The sequence below is a fragment of the Pomacea canaliculata genome, linkage group LG3, assembly GCF_003073045.1.
Source record: "Pomacea canaliculata isolate SZHN2017 linkage group LG3, ASM307304v1, whole genome shotgun sequence".
Taxonomy (NCBI): Eukaryota; Metazoa; Mollusca; class Gastropoda; order Architaenioglossa; family Ampullariidae; genus Pomacea; species Pomacea canaliculata.
Genome location: NC_037592.1, coordinates 26,155,883 through 26,177,509, shown reverse-complemented (window position 1 = coordinate 26,177,509; position 21,627 = coordinate 26,155,883). Strand labels below are relative to the sequence as shown.

The 21,627-nt window shown below is 35.9% G+C and overlaps 2 protein-coding genes across 2 annotated transcripts in view; one reads left to right on the top strand and one right to left on the bottom strand.

The window, feature by feature from the left end:
- Positions 1-6,232, bottom strand: part of LOC112559238 (neurobeachin-like) — a 172,766-nt gene extending 166,534 nt beyond the window's left edge. The window contains 4 exon segments of the mRNA XM_025230304.1: positions 851-977; positions 1,766-1,870; positions 2,526-2,772; positions 6,187-6,232. Of these exon segments, the coding sequence (XP_025086089.1) occupies positions 851-977; positions 1,766-1,870; positions 2,526-2,684 (391 nt within the window). The 5' untranslated portion in view covers positions 2,685-2,772; positions 6,187-6,232.
- Positions 6,233-6,344: 112 nt separating this feature from the next.
- On the top strand, positions 6,345-20,684 carry LOC112559234 (septin-11-like). Its single transcript, XM_025230297.1, is given in 12 exon segments — positions 6,345-6,500; positions 8,010-8,130; positions 8,687-8,800; positions 9,913-9,994; positions 12,654-12,720; positions 12,722-12,795; positions 13,026-13,143; positions 13,256-13,345; positions 14,118-14,214; positions 15,446-15,602; positions 16,061-16,193; positions 17,870-20,684. Coding segments are annotated over 12 exon segments (1,236 nt in total). The 5' UTR covers positions 6,345-6,476; the 3' UTR covers positions 18,029-20,684.
- The last annotated feature ends 943 nt before the right edge of the window (positions 20,685-21,627 follow it).

Sequence of the window (21,627 nt, the reverse complement as noted above, 5' to 3'; positions counted from 1 at the left end):
GGGCTAAGTGTTGGTCTCAGCAGACAGTAATCCACCTATACAACTCTGTACTGTTAATAAGGGTTATGTGCAAATGACATGTGAACAATTTAGAATATTGCCCAGTTTTATGGTATGCCTCATTATCCTTTATCCTTAACATTTACCCAACAGTAGCTGCAGATTGTTTTAATGGTTTACTGCGATATCTTTTATTCTTGTAAAAACAAAGCAACTTTGCTTTACATGAAAAGGAAGACTGGCAAAAAACAAAAATAATAAAAGCAGTCCTATAGAAATCTTTGACAAAATATTGAAAACTAATTAGCTGCAAACTGAAAAAAAAATAGTTTTAACCAAAGCATAATTTTTGAAAAACCATGTAATTTACAACTTGTGTGATGAGAGATAACTGTTACAGATGCTCAGTTAAGCTTTAAAAAATATAATAAGCTGCACAAAGATTTAGTTTTCATAATTTAGACAAAGTGAAATGCACAAAGAAAGTTATCAATTTCAAATCAACGAAATCTTTTTTATTTGCTGGAATTTCTCCCCACCCTTTCCATCTCTCAAATGAATTTCATATGTGGTAATTTATTTAGGTAGCTGAGCAAGGAAGGCTAAACTCTATGAGAGATTAAAAAAATAAATATGCAATGCAGACCAACAATGAAAAACTTTGCTTGAAGGAATATTATTTTTCACTGGCATTAAGAAATCTTACAATTTTATAGTCTTATTTACTCATAACATAGAGACCTGCAAATTCATTTTGCACATGTACAAACACATATGCACACACAGCAATCCCTTACAAAGATGCTATATAACTTAAAGCACCAAAAGCCTGAACACATAACTTAATTACCTGCTGCCATATCCTCTGCATTACCCAACATTTTCAGTGCAAGGCCAATTAATCCAACATCTGTGCATGCTGCAAGATTTCTCCTGCTTTTTTTCAGCATGGCTGTAAAGACACTCCATATTTCTGCCTGTTAAAAAAAAATAATTATGCTGTTCATTATACCTGATAGCATCTCCTCCATTGTACCTTCTACTTTTCACAGGTGGACTGTCAGGTAAAAGAATACATAGATTACTGTCAGAAGCAAAACTACATGCACATGGACAATTAATCTATCGGTCCTTGTGAAACCAAAAGATAATGTCCCATTTGCCTTTTTGAAATAATTATAATCCTTTATAAAAAGCAATGGATTTGCAACTCATGAAATCTTGCGAATTCTGATGAAAACGAAATTTTCCAAAATACAAAGAATTTGATAGCTGTTGAAAGTTCATAACAATCTCATTTTTGTTTTGCTGAAGGATAATTTTGCAGATTATTCTAAACTTTTTTGTACATAATTTCTTCTTCCTTTAAGGTTTGTTTCACAAAACTAGAATGACATAAACATGTATACATTTTTTATTTTAATCAAGGACAGTTAAGACTTAAAAAATAAATGTCTACATTAGAATGTAAAAGTTGTGTGTGTAGATCTAAGTAGATTGATATGCAGGTCCATCATACCACATTATAAACTACAACTGATAATTTAACAAACTGTAAACGGAATCCTATGTCATCATTTAGGGAAAATAATATCAAGAAATCAGCAAACAGAAATTGAAGTGGAACCCCCACATCACTGCATAAATCTTTTTTCTCCCTTGAGAATCTTCTAAATGACTATTAGTACTTTTGATAGTAATATTGGACACTGTGATGATGGCAACAATGATAATGATGAATATTATGTGTTTTCATCAAAATTACCTGCAGAGTGTGAGGGCAAACTTCCAGCAGCTTCAACATGTGAAGGATATTCTTGGGATTTTGAATGATGAAATTATTTTCAATGTCAAATTCTCCCCCAACAAGCTGCAACATGTCAGTTATTTTAAAGGTGAATGAAAAAAGTATCTCAATGTATAAACAGCCATGATGTAACATTTCAGAGGCACAAAGACATGCTCACACAAGAAAATAACAAACATAAGTTATACAAACATAAATTCATAGCATGAACGCGCGAGAGAACACACACACACACGTTTAAATGTAAGGAACTTTCTCTCATTCTTTACTGCTAAATCATTCACTAATGTTAAATTCCATCAAATACATTTAAGCAGTGGTTCCATATAGCAATGCTGCTACTCAAGATGCAGGCATCATCCGTTGTAAAACTTGATTAGATTAAATATTGATGACTTCGTTTCTCGTCCTCATGTCAATAGTCTAAAATTATTCCGTTAGCAAATTTCTGACGGGCTGACAGCCAAAACACGTAAGGAATTTTTTTAAAGTATAGTGTTATTTCTCTAGTGGTAGATCTCGTGTTTGGGAACTATCATCAGCGTTTACGTTGCACCATGGTGAAATCGATAAGCATTATGGTCCAGTGACATTTGGCCAGACTCTGCATGGAATATGCATGCAATCTCTATATCCTCCATCCATCGAAATCATTAGTACACATACAATTAACTGCCATAGCACTATGATTGTATTTGTGCTTAAGAAGCAAACTTACCAAGTGCAACACTGTGTCGACGACATCCTTACTTGACACCTGGTTTACTTTGATCAGTCCAATAAGCAAACCGAATTTAAGCTCGTCATTGCCTTCCGTTTTCAGAACGTCTTGAACAGACTTAATCTCCTTTCCCGAGTCATCTGCAATCACCGCCATGGCTTTGCTTCAGGACGGGTTGCATTAAATTGTACGCAACAATTTTTACACCTTTACAACATCCGAGGGAGGGTACACCAATCTCCAGTGGCGTGTTGCATAGCACGTAGCGAATCGAGCGAAGCTAGCCTAGCGAATCTAGCGGTTAGCGAAAGCTAGCGGTCCCTGTGCAACGCAGTGTAGCCGGAAGCCAGAGTTTCAAGATGGCCGACTTAAGGCGAGGTTTGAGTGAAGTCTTTGTTTTGCAAGCTACACCCCGCCGTGCTGTAGCCAAGCCGTCGCAAATAAATATCGAGCTTGCGGCCCACCTGTCCACTGAAAGTAAATCAGGACAATAATGAAAATTCCAATGCCCACATGATCGGTTTCGTCGAAGTCATCGTTCCAGGATACTCGACATACCAGTTTAAATCTCACTTCGAATGTTGCCGGACGCCTTTGATGTAAGTTAACATAATAAAATAAAGTAAAATGTAAAAAACTTAATGAAATATAAATATAAATGCCAAAATCAATTTTAAGGAATGTGAACGTCCAAGATATATATATATGCATAAATGTATCCACTACACATATCTATAATAATGCTCACACACACAATAAACACAAACTTTCATAGAGATCTTTTGTGAAATTTTTCAGGCTCTCCAGGCTTGGATTGAGCCTCATCTGCCACAGCAACGTGGCTCAACAATAGAACAAAGTTGCTTGCCATCTTGTGGTTACTGGCACCAAAATCACCCTCCAGAATATATTCACCTATATTTGCCATACCACGTCTATAGCAAAGCATCCATCATCAGTGTCTGCTTTTCTCTTCCACCAGCATTTATTATTTCATTATATAATTTGAATATTTTGCATAAATATCGCTTGCATTTGTATCAACACCCATAATTTCTTTCCCCATGCAAATTGAGGTCTACATGTCTTTGTGTCACCATCATTAATAAGTTGTCCACCATGTGCATATATTATATGATATGTGCATTTATATTTATGATTGGTGTGCTTATATGTTGTCTACATACTGAAGTTGACACAGCAGCAGCAAAGTATTGTCATACACCATATGGCTGTGTATTTTTTCATCACTGTGTACAGTTCTCTCCCAGCAACCTTTATTATTTCCATTGCATAATTTGAATTTTTTTATACATATCTCTTGCATTTGCATCACCACTATGATTTGTTTTTATTCGTGTAAATTGAGGAGTGTGCGTGTGTTTAATTCCTGTCACCATCCTTAATAATTTGCTTTGTCACCAGATGCATGTCATGTTCTGTGCTTTTCAAATGAACTAGAGTGTCACTTTTTGTGTTTAGCTTTGATGCAACACTTTTCCAGTTATAATTTCTCATTTGATTATCATGTAATGTGTTTATCATATAATAAATTTTCATTTGATTTTACTAATCCATGGTAGAAACAAGTGTGCTTCATTGTGTACATGATTATCAGGTAAATCAGGATTTTTTGGTTTTTAAAAGTCACAGTGAAAAAAAAAAAGACATTTGTAAGGGCGTGTAAGTTTTTTTATTTAGTACTAAAATCAAGACAGTGACAATATCCTTTATTCAGTAGGGTCGTACTAATAACCGATACTGGGAGAGGTGAGGAGTCTCCTGAGACATTCCTTGCTGTTCTTGCTTCTTTGTAGGGGTGGCACATTGCTGGGTATTGGAGATCTCGGAGAGAGTGTTTACTGAAAAATAAATATTAATGAATTATGACCAATATATGGGCATGGAAAACCCAAATATGTCTAGCCTGTATGCCCATGGTAACTGCTCTTGCTGGAACAGTGCATGAATACAAAGAGTTCCTAACAGCTTTTTACATATCTAGACTCATCTCTTTGTGGCAGAACAGACTTTTGTCACTACCCTCCCCAAATACCTGTAGGAAAAGAAGCATTAAACAATTAATACTTGAACTGTCAAATGTTTTACTAAATATGGCTATACTAAAATTATGCTTTACTTGCTTATTTATGTTATAAATGGTTCACTCACCTTTTACACTCCCCAGTGATGATGATGTCAGTGGTGAGATGAACGAAGGGTCTCCTTCCAAGATTTCAGCCATTCTGGAATAGAAATTCCATCGTGATCTTCCCTGGCCCGTTTTCTTGTTGAAATCTACTATAGCTTTGTACCTGTTGGGATACAAGTACCAAACATGCTTACATATCATTATGTATCCAGACTAATTTCACACGGCTACCAAAAAATCTCTACTAAAGCTTGGTTGATACTGGTGGGGTCTTGTTTACAGGTTAAATGAATGAATTGTGGTAACAAATAAATAAGAACTTGCACAACCTTAAAAACCTGTGATGTTTTGTTTCTCAGATCTATGGAAAAATGTTGCACTCTAAGACAGAAAGCCCAATGATTTTGTAGGAACTCACCATATTTTCATATTGCTCCATTTTTTTCTCAAGTGCTGCTGGAGCAAAGTGGCATCCTGAGGCTGCCATTTCCAAAGCAATCCTCTTCCATACCTCTATTTTCAAGTTGGAATTGCAAATTGTTCCTTATGTTCAGCATAAGTGTCCATGAGGAAAAGTAATGCCCCCTTGGTCCATTGATTTCCCACATTCATTTCTGTTAAAATATGAAATCAATTAATCAGGAATAAAAACAGGAAAATAAAAACCAGAATAACATAGTGATATGTTTAGTAAATGCAACAGTATCAGATTCAAACTTAAAGCTTTGATTCTAAACGTCAAAGAACAGGGTAGTTGTACTATTTCATTCTGTTGGAAGGATAGTTCAATAATGTGCACAATATTTTCATAGCTGGGTTATTTGTGAAAATCATTAAAGCCTTCCATTATAACAGCTCTTCATGGCATTTATAACACTGAAAAATTACCTTTATCACCACCTTCAGCATTTTCATAACTTGAGATAATAAATTTTGGAACTAGAAAGCAGAAAATTAAAACACACACACACACACAAGAGGCCGGTACACGCAGAGACTGCAGATTGGAGGATACTGTCGGGGCTACAAGTTGTTATAAAATTACTCTCGCTAAACATGTGAATATTTTGTCAACCTTGATAATAGGGTATTTTAAATAGCAATCGTTAAAAGACACCACTTTGTACACGGCCTTAATCGTAAAGCTCGTACTCGGCAAACGCCAATCCGACTACACATTGTCTAAAATTGCTCCCGCTACACAAATAAATATGTTTCCACATAAATAATAGAGTATTTTTAACACTTATCATTAAAAGATACTTACCACTTTGTATCCGGTCCAATACTCCTTTTTAACGGGAGCATCAAAGAAACTCTCATCTGCAAACTTGAAACCGACAACAATGTCGGCCATTTTGAATAGCAAGCGTAGGACCTCCAAAGGCCGCTAGCTTTGCTACGCTAGGGGTCTAGGTTCGCTAGCTTGTAGGGCCGCGCTCTTTACACTTCCGGCTAGATTGGCTAGCTTCGCTCGATTCGCTACGCCTATGCAACACGTCTCACATCGCTTTTGATGTGTACGCCGCAGAGTTTAGGCGACGACTTCCGTATTTACGGGCTGAATAAATTTCTGTTTGTATCGTGAGATCAAATAATCTAATATTTCCACTTTGTATCTTTGCAAAATTGTGGTAATATTATAATAAATTAAAAAATATGTTTATTAGATAAAACTATCCCGCAACAGTAGCACCGACTCATCCATTCTTCCGGTTTCTTTGACAGGGAGTGTGTTCTATCTTTTCTTCAAGAATTTAAGGAATTTTTTGACCTCGTTCTATTCATACACTTTAATGGCTGCAGTCGAAGTAGAAAGGGTAAGACACTGATTTCATATTACTTACACCAGTTTTCAGTGTTAAACGTAAAAGTTTCAAAGTGTGTTATTTTAATAACAGTGAATATAGTTAAGCCGATTGTGCCATTGAGATAAGGAAGAATACTGTCTAAAATTCATGATTCAACTTCTGAGTTTCACGTTAGAGTTTAATAATAGCGAGTCTGTTATCAAAAAGTTAATGCATAGCGTTTTGCCTACTAAGTATTATGTTTGACATGAAATTCGAAATAATGGTTAATTGAAGAGTGCCGTCAATCCGCAATCTCAGAAAGCCAACGGCTCTTTTGCTTCTGATCACATTCAGATTAGAAACGAACCCCGCCTTTCTGTCGCCAGATTTTGGCTCCTAAGCATATTTATGCGAGATACTCCGGAAGCTATGAAATGTTTATAACTACCCCTGATGATTACTAGTAAATCATTTATTACTTTCTAATTCTAGCCTAGTAACTCAAACGATGATTGTCTAGTGCATTCTTTATTATGAAACATCAAGGCAGAAAACTAGTGATAATAAGCCATGGCTACTGTCTGTGCTTATAAGTGTTGTTAAAATATAGTGTAATATTCTCTTGTGTTAAATGTCAGAGATTTAATTGTTTAAAGTGCTTTCCTCACATAGCTATGATGCCATATATATAGATTTGGGGGCTATCCTCTGTATTCTAAAATAGAAAATCTAGCTAATGAAGAAAATCCAGGAGTAATCCAATCATCAGAATGGGAGGTTGAGGGAAGGATACAAACTCTAGGTAGGACTAGGTAAGATTTGTACAGATAGTCCACTGTGTTGGACACTTGCAACAAGCTGAATTAAATAATTATGGAAAATGTATGTATAGAAACACATCCAGAAGTCACAAGATTGAGGAAGATGTCTTTTAAAGAGAGCTAGTCATTTCCTCCAATCATATTGCCTCATCCTGAGTCAAATTGTTCCAGCTATGTCCATATTGTTTCAAGTAAAATCGTGTTGTTCCAAAATCAAAGGCCAAATCATCCTAGGCCCAAAAGACAAATTGGATGATACATACATACCTGGGATGATTTAACTTAGGCTGTTATGTCTTGGGGCGAAATGACTGGTGACATTTCTAAAAGGTATGACACACATTGTCATATACCATAGACATACAGAACAAATGGCATGTCACTGTATTAGATTATTGATAATAGAGCATTCACAGTTCCACATTAAGTATTTGATTGTCATGGCATCCACTCTCATATAAATGATAAACCATCAAATAATAATCTGACATTTCCATGGCATGTTATTATTTAGCATGCCTTTGGACAGGCTTGTAACCCAAGCCTAAGATAGATTGTAAAAGACTAATGGACTTACTTTTGCTGTAGCAAACCTTTGGCTTGCATAAAACGTGTCTGAGTTTCTTAGATAATTACATGAAATGAAATCAGCCTTTACATGTTTGTTTTTCACTGTTGGTTTTTTTTATATATTTTTTTTAAATTTTTTTTTCAGGTTTTACTAAACAACATGAGAAATTTAACACTTTCGGGTCATGTTGGCTTTGATAGTCTTCCTGATCAGTTGGTGAACAAATCAGTATGTCAAGGCTTTTGTTTCAACATTCTGTGTGTTGGTATGTATATTTCTAAGATGTTTATATGTCTGGAGTGAGCTTTGAAGCAAATGTGCTTTCTCTTTATCTCACTTCCATCCCTTTCTTTCGCAGTGTAGGTAAAGTTGTCTGAAGATGTTTGATTGAGTCTTTATACTGTAGGCCCAATTTTTATAAGACACCATTGTAACTTTGACAGCCATCTCCACAGCAGTGTTTGACAGTTGATCATTTGATGGTGTGATTGCAAATGAATTTGTTTCTCTGTAAGAGTGCTACAGTGTGTAACATTATGTGTAGTTTTTCATGTAAGTTAAAGGATAATCATTAACAAATCCACTGACTTATTATAAACAGAAGAAATTAGTTTTATTTAACTTTCTTAGTCACAATTCATACCCATTCTTCACTCTGTCCTGCTGTTTGCTTTTGTTCTTTTTATCATCCTGTTTTTGTTTTTTGTGGACTAAACCATTATGTTTTTGTTAATTTTTTTTTCCTCACCCTTCTGAGTCAGGTTTAGGGTTAGGGTTAGCACAGGTTCAAAATAGACTTTTTGGTTTGGGTTTTATTTCAGGCGAGACTGGTATTGGCAAGTCTACCCTTATGGATACACTTTTCAACACCAACTTTGACTCAACCCAAAGCTCCCATGATCTGCCAGGAGTGAAACTTAAGGCCCACACTTATGGTATTTTTAGTTTCTTTTCCTTATGCACAGTATAATGTTAACTTTTGAGAATTATGGTAATTTCATTTTGAGTGAGTTTGTTTTGGTTATCTGTCTATTTTGGTGTTTATTGTTTAGGATTTATCCTATAGCAAGAGAGCCATAATATGGGGATTTGCCTACACTCATGCTTTTAAACCCTTCATTCCTTTGGCACAACTCAACTACATTCCACTCACACCTCGCATCTTTGTAGAGGCATGAAGTAAACATTTTTACAATCTATCTTAAACAATGTTATCTCAACAAAAAAAATGTTCAGATGACAGAAATATAGCTAATTTATTTATAGATGTATATTGCAAAACAAAACAGACCAGAAACAGATAATGATAACATTACTACAAAAATCTTAAGGTGTCTTAATTTTAAAAATACAACCTTAATGTTTGTCCCACTTATATTTTAATGGGAATCACACTGTGAAGCTTTTGACAGGTTTTTATTTAACAATATTTTTGGTTTTAGTTGGTTTTTTGGATATTGAAAGCAAAAGCAAATAATAAAATTTTATTTATCCCTGAGTGAAGTAGAATTTTAAACTCTGTTTTCGTTAAGAATTAAAGCAGTATACTCTTAAGACAACTCTTATCCACATTTGTCTTTTCACCCTGCAGCTGTCAGATGCTGATAGTGCTAAAAATGATAAAAGAAAATATTCATATTTTGATTACAAAAGTTTTGGTAACTAGTGAATAAACATTATTATCAAATAAGAAATTTATTTATGATTACATGTTGCATTTGATCAGTTGCCATTTTTGTGCAGCAGATGGTATACCGTTCACATGGCCTTTTATAGTATAAGTCTAGAGAACATATGTCCTTCACTCCTTTATTACATTTGTGGCTGCAGTTTAAAAGAAGCCACTATCCAAAACCTATAACCAATGAAATTAATCTTAATTCATGTGTTTTGACAGTAAAAAACAGTTTCACACAATTGAGCACAATAAGAAATTAAGATGCATTCTGCATGAAGCTGATCACTACTGGGAATAGTCAGGAGAGTGACAGCCTCTGTGTTTATGTTAACATTGTAGCTGAAAATGCTAGATGTGGTTGAATTTCAGACCTGACCGAGAAGAACGTTCGGCTGAAGCTGACCATTGTGGACACCACTGGCTTTGGTGATCAGATCAACAAAGCTGACAGGTAAAGAAAGCACACTTGCAGGTGGTTCCTTTCCCAGATTCCACTGCCAGAAATATTCCAGCACACAGAATGATAGCAGCAGTGTGTGCACTGAGCACCATCACAGCCTCCTGTTACTCAGAGCCTGTTGCTAACCAGCATTTGTTCTGTATCTTTGATATTTCAGAGCTGCGCGAGAAGAATGTTCTCTTTAATTTAACCATGGTGGACTCTGTTGGGTTTGGGGATCAGATAGACAAAGATGATAGGTGAGAGCTGAGACCTGCGTGCATCTTGCTTATCACCCTGGCTACATGCTTGTTGAGTTGACTGCTTGACATTTATGTTGCATATGCCTGTTGATTTTTTGTGGCCTGGAAAAATTTTTGTTAGCTCTTTTTTTTTTCCCCACCTTTTTTTTATAAATTTTTTGTGCTTTTTTGGTCATTGTTCCACTGTTTTTTTCTGCATGTGAATATGGGCGGGAAGGTAAGCCGGAGATGGCATGAAAGGACCTATCACCAGTTTTGTGATTTTCTTTGTACTCACTCATTAATGCTCACTTGTTGAGGGTTTGTTGTATGTGAACGTCTATGGCAGACTTGTCTTCTGTTGCTGCACTTTGTTAACATGCTTGTTTTATCATGACTCGGGATGATATTTATCCATCTTATTTTACACTTGCTGAAGGCCTCTTTTTCTTAATAATTGACTGGTCCACATAGAGGCACACTACATTTTTCTTTCTTTTTTCCATTCTCCCTTCCAAAATCTTTGGCATAGTTTTGCTACTGCAGATGTGAAAATGTGAGTTTTGTCTTGGAATTAATTTGCAGTTATCGTCTTGCTTATGAGAGAAGGAAATCCATTGCTGTTATTAAAAACAAGATTAACTTTATTCATTTATATCTACTGACTGTGTGATTATTGCCAGCTAGTGCATGATATTGTCATTGTGCCTGTGAATTCTGCAGACATTGTGGGCAAGCAATGACATTAATAGCAGGTATTACCTGAGGTAATGAACCAAATTGCCATGGACCCAGTAAAAAAAAAAACTCAAGGGAGAAGAAAAGACTTCCTACTATCCATTCACTCACCCAAAGTGTTATCAGGCTGTCTGTGATGATGCGTAAGGAAGATTTTTTTTTCATGATATTCAAGAAAAGGACTCCTCAAAGTTTTTTGGCTGTCAGTTTTTGAAATTTCCTTTTGATTGAAATTTGCCGAATTCTTTTGTGTGTGCCTGGTTTTTCGTCTTGATTTTTTTTTTTCTTCGATAGATGAAATTTAAGCAATTACTGGGGTACTTTTCTGGTATTTGAACCTGGAACCTCTTATATACCTCTTATAACGAAGAATAACATCTCTAGGTTAATGAGCCAGCCAGTTGGGGAAGTGGATAGGTTAGGTCATAGGCATGCTCTGTTGCACAACATTCTTCTTTCATTTGACACAGCTGTTGGCAGTTCACTTCTTATTGTGTTGGGAAAGGAAAGGCATGAAGAAGATATGGTGCCACCATTTTAAAAAAATCAAAACTATTGATTAAGAATTCATTTTTTTTTTTTTTTTTAACAGTTCTGGCTTCTTGCTTAACAGCCAAGTGGGGGTGGTTTTCAACGAGGAATGGTTAAGTGAATTGTAAAGGGTTAGCGCTATTCTAGATGCCTTTAAAAAAAGCAGATTCAATAACACTTCCTTTGGGGAATTAGAAGTAGAGACTAAATTGTATTACTTGATTTTTTTTCAAAAGATCTTACTGTCAAATTTTTCTGTAAACTGTGTTTTTCTTTTATAGGTTACCTAAAGGAAAATAATAAGCAAATTACATGTTGAGCATAAATGATAAAAATTGGATTGTGGGTTTCAAAGTGATTGTTGCATCTGAAACAGAGTACTGACTCTGAAGCTGATCAAATAGGCTTGTTTGACCTTTGACTGGTTTGGTATGTGTGTGGAGAGGGTGGACATGTGGGTATATTAAGACTTCAATTTTTGGATAAAAATTACTTCATTATCATATTTTTGTATTTTGTGTTGGTAGGGAAGTTGATATACATGTATTAAGTAAATGAATAATTATGGTAATCATCAGAATGAACAGTTCTAGTGAAGTGTTATAGTGAAGATGGCCTTCAGTTGTAGTTTTTAATTTTGCAGGATAAATACAGTTAACCATTGCCAAGGGTTACAACTATATTGTTGGGTTTTTTTTTTTAACTCCATACTGTGCTGAGTCAATATAGAAAAAAGTTAAGTGTTCCATTAAAATAATAACACAGTGAGACCAGGTCTTAATGTTTAAAAGTTTTATTGCTGCAGGGTTTGCAGTTGTCTCATGTGCAGTTTGAGAGAACAGCATGTCTGTAGAAGCTTCTGAGAGTTTTTCAATAGAATGTTGGCATGTTTGTGCCTTCTGTTTACTAAAAAAGAATATGAAAAGAACATGCTTAGGTAATTGAAAGCTCTTTCTAGAACCTCATCTGTCTCTTCTCTAGCTTTCTTTCATGTAACTCATGCAAGATCTGATGATATAGCCCTTACTCAAGAAAACTACGTCTGCCTTCCTTCACTTTTACAGTAGGCATACTGTAAAGCCCTGAAGAAAATACAAACAGAAATGATTTAAAATATATTATTTCTACTTGAATTTGACCCTATTTTCTTTTGATTTCAGCTGGAAGCCAATTGTGGACTATATTGATGCTCAGTTTGACGCCTACTTGCAAGAAGAGCTCAAAATCAAAGCGCATGTTGCATAGTTACCATGACTCTAGAGTACATGCCTGCCTCTACTTTATTGCACCCACTGGACACTCGTGAGTTAAGAGTCTACACTGGCCATAAAATATATATGTCTGTTGGTGTGAGGCACACTATAAAGTCTATTCACATGCTTACATTGTTAAGCCAAGGAAAGAGCTGGAAGCATTTATTGATAAATCATGTATGTGGATGTTATCAATTGGGAAGATGACTGGCTCATCTAGATCTTCAGGTTCGTTAAGGATTTAATACTGTAGCCAGATTTGTCTCAATTTCATTGCAGTTTAAAGGCTTTGGATCTTGTAACAATGAAGAAACTTGACAGCAAAGTCAATATCATTCCTGTTATTGCTAAGGCTGATACTATTACCAAGACTGAACTGACCAAGTTCAAGGCTAAGGTAAGTACGTGTATCTCTGAAACTTTGAAAAGGAGATAATGTACTAGTACTCTCTCTTTTCTTTAGCCACATCCCTTTCTATTAACAATTTTTTTTTCTATTTTCTGAACAGATAATGAGTGAACTGACAGCCAATGGAGTGCAGATCTACCAATTTCCCACTGATGATGAGACTGTTGCTGAAACCAATGGCTCCATGAATGTGAGTGTGAAGTAGATAAGGTTGGGTACTGTAAGTGTCCAGTCTTTTGCTTGTGTAATCTTTTATTTTCTATGCTTATATACTCTCCCTTGTTCACTGATACTTTTGAATCCCTCTTCATTTCCAATCCTTGCCATTACCTTTCTTTTTCTTTCTTTTTTTTCTTTTTTTTTTTTTTCCATCTAAAATCAAATTTTGATAGGCTTAGAATTTTCTGGAATAGGGTTGGGCTACCTTCTTTAAGAACGTTATGAAATTTGCTTTTATGCAGAGACATGTGCACATATTAAAAATTATGTGCAAATAGAAGTAACCTTTGCTTTCTAAATAAATGATTTTAACAAATCAGTTATATTTTTATCATAATTTTAAAGTCATTTCAGTTGATGATATGGGCGGCCCGGTGGCGCAATGGTTAGCGCTGTTAGCGCCTGTCACCAATACAGTGAAGGTTGGCTGCCCAGAGTTCACTTCTTGTCTCGGGCACGCTGTTCTTTCTCTGCACGTGGCATCTGTTTACAGGGCTGGCTGCTTGCCGTAATATAGCCTCAGTTGCTGACACGGCGTAAAACACCAAATCCCCCCCTTCCCCTCAGTTGATGATACCAGTTTAAATTTGCTTTCAACTAATTAAACCTGAACACCTTTACTTGTTTATGGCATTATCTTATTAAAAATTATTGAGCAACCCTTAATGAAGAGCAGGTGTGCATGAAATGTTTTCTCTGTATGCTGACAAGCTGGTTTTCTCACTCTTCTACTCTTGCTACAGAGTAACCTGCCCTTTGCTGTGGTGGGCAGTAATGATGAGGTGAAGATAGGAAACAAGATGGTGAAAGCTCGTCAGTATCCTTGGGGCACTGTACAAGGTCAGGCCTGATTATCATTTTACTAAAATAAGAGCCTCCTGTGTCAAAAAAAAAAAAGAATTAAGAAAGATAATCAGTGAGGAAACATTAAAATAGCATTAAAAGAAAAAGTCTGTAAGGCACTCAGGTGGTGGAGCTACATTCAGGTTTTGCCTTAACTTTAGGCTGTCACTCTGATGACATTTATTTATTTACAGAAGAGTTGTTTATTTGGAATCCGGAGCAGTTGTTACAGTTGGTTTTGTCTATAAATACAAATACATATAAATTATTTTTACAAAACATTGAAAGATTTTGAAAGTTTCTTTGGCAGCTGTGCGCCAACCTTTGCAATCCTAGGTTATAGTTCTGTGTTGTGTGTATGAATACATCAGGCTTTGTTTTGTGTATGTTTTTATGTGTGCTTTCATTTTGTGTGTTAGCTGTTGCATTAGTTCCATTTTTATAAAGTGCGCTGACTTTGGTGCATGGTTTCAATATGCATTTGATTAATTAAATCTGAAATCTGTGGCAGATGATTCATATAAACAAGTATACATCCTATTGAAAGTGTTCTCACAAATAATTTAAGAACATGGCAATGTTGAGGAACTTTGGTATGATGGTTGGCTTACTGCAGTTTTATCAGAAGGGATTAAGCAGGAAAGTAACCAAAAATTGTGGACAGGACCATTTTCAGCCTGGATCAGTTTTTCAAATGATTTGTGCATGCTGGCAAGCTTCTCATCTGGAATTCTTTCAAGACAACACTTTTGCATGTTATGTGGCATGCATCCATGTTTGTGCTGGTTTTTTTTCTGTAAAGCACCATGAGTCTGTCCATAGAACCAGGATATGGTGCTATATAAGGTCACAATATTATTATTAATATTCCATTGGATACCAGTGTTCAGTCTTCCGTTGAAAGAAAAGACAAAGTGGACTTGACATAACAAACAAGAGAAATGTCACAGTGTTCAAGCTTCCTTTTGTAACTTAATGCAAGTACTTGAAACTAGTTCTGGACAAGTACAGAAGCTGAGACAAGATACTGGATGCATGGAGTTAACACCTTGTGAATGTTAAGATACTGGATGCATGGAGTTAACACCTTGTGAATGTTTCTTTTTATTTCATACAGCTGTTGTTCAAAAGCCTAGATCTTGATCTTTATAGATACATAAAAACAAACAAAGCAAAATGTAATCATAAAATTGCCATTGAAGATCATTTTAACTTTTTTTTTTTAAAGTGGAAAATGAGAACCACTGTGACTTCGTCAAGCTGCGTGAAATGTTGATTCGCACAAATATGGAAGATCTAAGGGAAACCACTCACCTCATCCATTATGAGCTCTATCGTCGCCACAAGCTGGAAGAGATGGGATTCTCAGACTCTGATATGAAGAGGTTTGTCTTATTTCTGTTTTCTTTTATTCCCACGTATTTTGTTTTGTTTTCTCAATCATTGACACACTTGTTTGGTATACATGCATACTGGTGACTGACCTCACCTTTTGACATCCCTGTTTCCTGTAGTCAAATTTCTTACTAAATCTCTTGCTTTCTCGCTTTTTTGAATTATTATTATTTCTTAAAACAGCACCAGGGCACAGTTTCCAGCTCATACATATACCCACTAATCTATTACACAGAAAAGTGCCTTAAGTCAGTAATAAGTTGATGTCTGCAGTTTACTCTGATCCATCACATAGCACTTTTAAACCATTATCACCTATGCTATACATTGCCAAACGTTACCTTTCAAATACCACTAACCCAAACCTCCAACCATTGATGCCTCGGTTTTCATAACGTACCTGATATCTTGACATTTGAACAGGCCTTGATATTATCTCTTTTTTTAGTCTTTCAGAGACATATGAGCAAAAAAGACAAGAACACATTAGTAACTTGCAAAAGAAAGAAGAGGAGATGCGCCAGACCTTTGTTATCCGTGTGAAGGAAAAAGAGAGTGAACTTAAGGAAGCAGAGAAAGAGGTACTTTAAAATTATTTGGACATATTTACAAGCAGGTGCATATACTCTGATGACAAGGCTAAACTGCCAGCTGCGAACAAGCCTGTTAATTTTTCGAAAACTGTTGAACCAGGAGAGTAGCGTCCCTTCGCCTGGCAGGTTTGCGGTTCTCCGCAATTTTTGTATTTTTATTAGTTTGCTGTGTTTTTGGTGCCCATTGGTTCGCACGGTGCTTTTTTTTTCGTTTCGTCGTTGCTGTGCAAGACTATTTGACTTTGGTTTCTTCTGCGATTTCGGATTTTCCGTCGACTTCTGGTCTTCTCTGCATAACGGTTTTTTTTTTTTTTTTCCTGAAGATCTTGAAGATCACACAAGTCAGTCCTTTGCTTTCAAAATTTTCATGCAGTTTTCCTCTGTTTTGTGATTTCATCATTGCTCTATTCTGCGTTGCTACTGTATGACGACACTATGGCTTTCCGAGCTGTAGATCTGAACTCAGGGCCGTTGAGATCCAGTACAGGCCCATGGCAGAAGACGCGCTAAACTGCCTGATTGTACACCAGCAAGTCAGCCTTACCATCGACATCACCTCCCCACCATTGTGCAGATAACATGACCCTGTTTTCCTGTTCTGTGAACACTGAGGACAGGCTGTTGCCACACGATATTTCCGATACAAGAGCTTTTCTCGGAGTTTGCTTCTATGGCGGACACTAACAGTCCTTTGCGCAGCTGATACTGACACTGGCAGCTGAGAGTCTCAGCCGTTCCACGAGAAAGAAGTGCAAACTATTTGTAGTTTTGTGGTTATTTGTGGTTAATAAGGGCGATCACTGTAGATCTAACGGCGACGACTCCAGATAACAAGGATCGATGACATCGGATAAATATTGAGAATATACTGAGAACATCTTAAGAATATGAAGGAATATTATCATGTTATACAACGAAAAAAAGGGATCGCCGCTTCACTTTCTTTACTACAACTCAAGTTCGCTGTGACAGTGAGTGAAGCACGCGAGAGCGATCGACATCCAGCCTGTAGATCCAGTCAGTTCGCAGAATGCAACACAAAGACACTTACATCATGCGGCTTGTAGATGTTGATCACAATCATCAGAGGGTGTCATCGTGCAGTTTGACAGTGTGGCCTGTATTGATCAGCTATATACAGGTCACAGAGATACGACCACAGTGCATGTAGCTCAGCACTCATCAAGAGGACTGAGGACTGTACTGCAGGGCCCAGCACCTGATGATCTAACTTTTCATTTTCCTACAATGCCCATGTGATCATCTGTTTTTCCTTCTTCTGATTTGTGGACCTATGTTTGTGAGTAGTGGTCATGCGCTTTGCAGCAGCAGATCGTTCGCTCACAACTGTGGTCCTTTTTTAGCCGTCCGATCGTTTGATTCTAACTTTCCTTTTGTTTTTCTGCAGCTGATAATGTGGATTATATTGGTGTACTTTTCTGTAATATTTCGTGCGCATTGAGCGTTTCTCAAGGATTCGGATTTTGCGCGTTATAAGACTCCTTCATTCATTCATTCATTCAAACCAAATAAAGACATGGCTTAATATTTTTTTGAGTACTTGTTCATATCAAAAATCAGCAAGAATGTTTAAAAGGTGCTGGATATTGCACAAATAATTGCTAATAAATGTCTGAATTTTTATCTGTGATTTCCTTTTGCAGCTCCATGCAAGATTTGACCAGCTTAAAAAGCAACATGCTGAGGAGAAAAAGAAAATAGAGGATAACCGCAAAAAACTGGAGGATGAAGTAAATCTCTTCAACCAGCGCAAGGCAGCCATGGAGGCTCAGCAGTCTACAATTGGCAAGAAAAAGAAATAAAAAAACTATTTTTAAAAAGTTAAGCAGCTATCTGCTACAAGGCACTCAGAACTGTGTATTTGCCTCAGACCAGGGCTGGAAAGATTGGCAGAACAAAGAAAGGATTCTTTAGTATTATGCTTTTATAATTTGCTGTTGTATATGGCTTCTGTTTTCCTCCTTATTAATTTTTTTACAATGTTAGCATATGCAGGAATGGTCTAAAAATGTAGCTTTTGTTTTTCCAAAAAAAAAGTACTAGATTTTGAGGGAAGTAACACATGGTTTAGCATGGAGGATATATTTGTGCTCAGAATGGCGGATGACACAATTTTCCAGAATATCACATTTAGACATGCAACCAAAAACAGAAGATGTTAAAGACTGCTTTAACATTCTGGCTTAACCACCAGATTATATCTCAGTAATGGTGAAATCTGGATCATTGGTGCCTTTTCACTTCCATGGTGGAGAAAACTGTTGATGCACATGCTGGGTGCATGTGGCACAAACATATAGCTGATCATTGACAGGGTTTAAAGGTTAAAAATGAGAGAGAGACTTCCCTCGCTGTTTGAAAGGTCTACATTGCTGTAGTTTTGAAGGATATCTTCTACAATCTGGTTTCAACTATTTACTTTTGGTCACTGCCATTGATGAAATAGTAGTATTATGCAGTGAAGTCCCTGGGCTTGTGTTCACAGACATCGATATCTCTTTAACTCATTTGTTGTTTGCACACAGGCACAAAACAACCTGTAAAATATTATTGGATTACTGAATACTGTTTCTGTTATTATGTGCACTTAGTCTTATTCTCTTTCAGACATCAGGCTAAGTTAACCTTCAAAATTTATTTCTCGGCCAGGGTATAATTTTTCATTAATGCCATTAATGAATCAGTTTTCTCTGGTGGTTTGAATGTTTCAGTCATAAATTGACTTAAATGAAAGTTTAAATGATTGTACGTGTGTGTTTGTATAGGAGGGTGTGTGTCCATTTGAAAGAGTATGTCGAGTATTGTAAAACCTGCTTCGATCCTTTTCATATTAATTTTGGATACTTCATTTGCCATTCATGTCAAATCTCAAAAGCCTCACATTCTTGTGCCTCCCTACTTAAATTTACAGGAAAGAATCTCAGGGTATATTTGTGCAGCACACAGTCTCTTCTTGCTCAAGCTTTGCTGGCCTTGCTTGCACATCGATTTTATGTCAAGTCAAAAACCAATAAATCAACATTCAGAATGGTGGTGATCATAAGCGAACAATTTTAAAAAAAGGCAGGCCTTTGTTGTTGAAGCAAGAATTTAGTGTCCAACAAGTGAGACCTTTGTCACCGTGTGACCTGACTGTTATTACTTTTTCAAATAACAGTATTGAAAGAGGGTTGTTCAGGTAACATCATATTTAACCATGAATGTTTTGAAGTTATGGTGAAACAAGGCTAATCTTTGGGAATATCTTTGGATTGGGAAAGAAGTGATAAGAATGAAAGTTACTGTTCCTCTCCTATTTCTTGTATCCCTTTCTAGGATGCAGATACTGAATTTGGTGTGCCAAATTGTTTTGTTCAGTTTGAACAGTGGAAGATAGAATATGTGCTATTTAGAATATTTAAAGTCTCTGAAGCATGTTTAATTTGTCTTCGCAAACTGTACCTAGTCAGGGAAAAATTATAGGTGGTTAAAAAATTTTAATCATAAGCTGTTTTTTCATGCAGAATGCAAAATTCATCCGCTTGTCATTTTTATTCTTCTTGGTATTTTGTCTCCTCCCCCCCCCCAACCTGTTTAACATCTATTACCATGTCCTGTGCACCTAAGCTTTTATTTTAATCTCATAATGTGCACTTTAATGTCCTTGACTATTCTATGCAGCATAAGATAAAATTATGTTTCATTTAAATGCTTTAAAATGTAATTTATTTAGAGATATGTGCACTGCTCTGTTTAACTGCATGTTATTTTCATGTGTGATAGTCACGCCATTTATTTTCCACATCGTTTTTGCATTAATAGTTTTTTTTACATTTATGAACATTGCAGATTTGAAGTGTCACATTTATTAAATTAGAATCAGACCCCCAACATGCGTTTGGATTGATGATCAATTCTTAAATTGTAGACATGCATCTGGTTCTTGAGGCATAGGCATTTTGAAAATGCTGCCGTCATAGTTTTATTATTTTGACAACAACAAACGTAGAGCCCATGTTTTAGCATTGTCAAGCATTCTGTTTAGAAATACCACAGAACACCAAGTTAATCATTGCACATTCATTATTTCTATTTTTCTATGATTCAAATTCTGTTGTAGCTGTTACTTGCATTTTATCATTTTTCTTGCCAAGTCTGGCAGCAAGCATTTCAGCTTTCTTATGTCAAAGAGTTCAAAAAGTGAGCTTGACAAGACCATTGCATCATTACAGTTAAGTGTCACTAATATTTTATTTGTTAATAAAATAGAACAACAAATACTGACATAATTTAATTAGTGCCAAATAGCAGGGTGACAACATAAAACAGCTTCAGATCTTGTGCAATATTTAGAACTCATGTCCATCCCAACTTTTTCAAAATGAATGTTTTCATTATTTAAGTTACTCAAAACAATGTAGTTTTATATTATCATATTGATGTCCAAGCATGCTATTCAGTAATAAACAACAAAATTTACATTGTTTTAGTTATTTGTTTTTACAGATCAAAACCATTTAAGGGTTTAAAATGCATAAAGGCTTCAGCAAGCATATTTCATTCATTTTTTCTAGTACATTACCTTACAGTTATTAAACGGTCAGGTATTGAAAAAAATAACTGACTGACAAAGAAAAGTAAATCAGCATTGGTCATCTTATTCTTTAGTTCTTGAAAGGCCTTTAATCAATTTAATAACCCTAAAGTCCAAGAATTAAGCACATTTTTTGTTCAAATTTACGTTTATTCTTTCGCTGGCTTTCCTCATCGGGCTATCTGGCTTAGCAAAGCAACCTATTTCAACCAACAAATATTTATCAAACTTGAAATGCATATGGCTTTAATTTCATTAATACACCGGGCCCTCCATGTGTTCATTGCCCATGCAACTTTTGGTCAGGGCATGCTAATGGACAAGCAACCAGAATTACACAGCTAATCACCAATCACTAATTTAGTTAAGCCTCTATTAATAACTTGCACAATAAAAACTGTCCCTACTTTGTAGTTGGATTGGGGCACTAAAAGGAATTTCCTACAAAGCTACAGATGGAATTAATACTACCAAGAAGTGTAGTCTCTTTGATCACTGATTATGTCTAACAAAGAAAATCATTAACCCCAAACTAACCACATCTCCCACTGAACTGGTATCATAATTGCACCTAATTTTCTTTTCTTTCCTTGGTGATGACAAAACTAAAGCTGTGAATGTTCGTCATTATGTCCTTTCCATTTTCCTAAACATCAAAGGAATAATTTTAAGAAAACTTGCTTACAAAATAAGACACAATCATAAAGTAATCAGTTTCAATTATAAAGTGACTCATTTTTTTTCCCCATGCACTTGCCTTTCCAAACAGCTGATTTTGCACTTTGAAATAGCTTCAAAGTCACTGCTGTTTCCATACCAGCCCAAAAT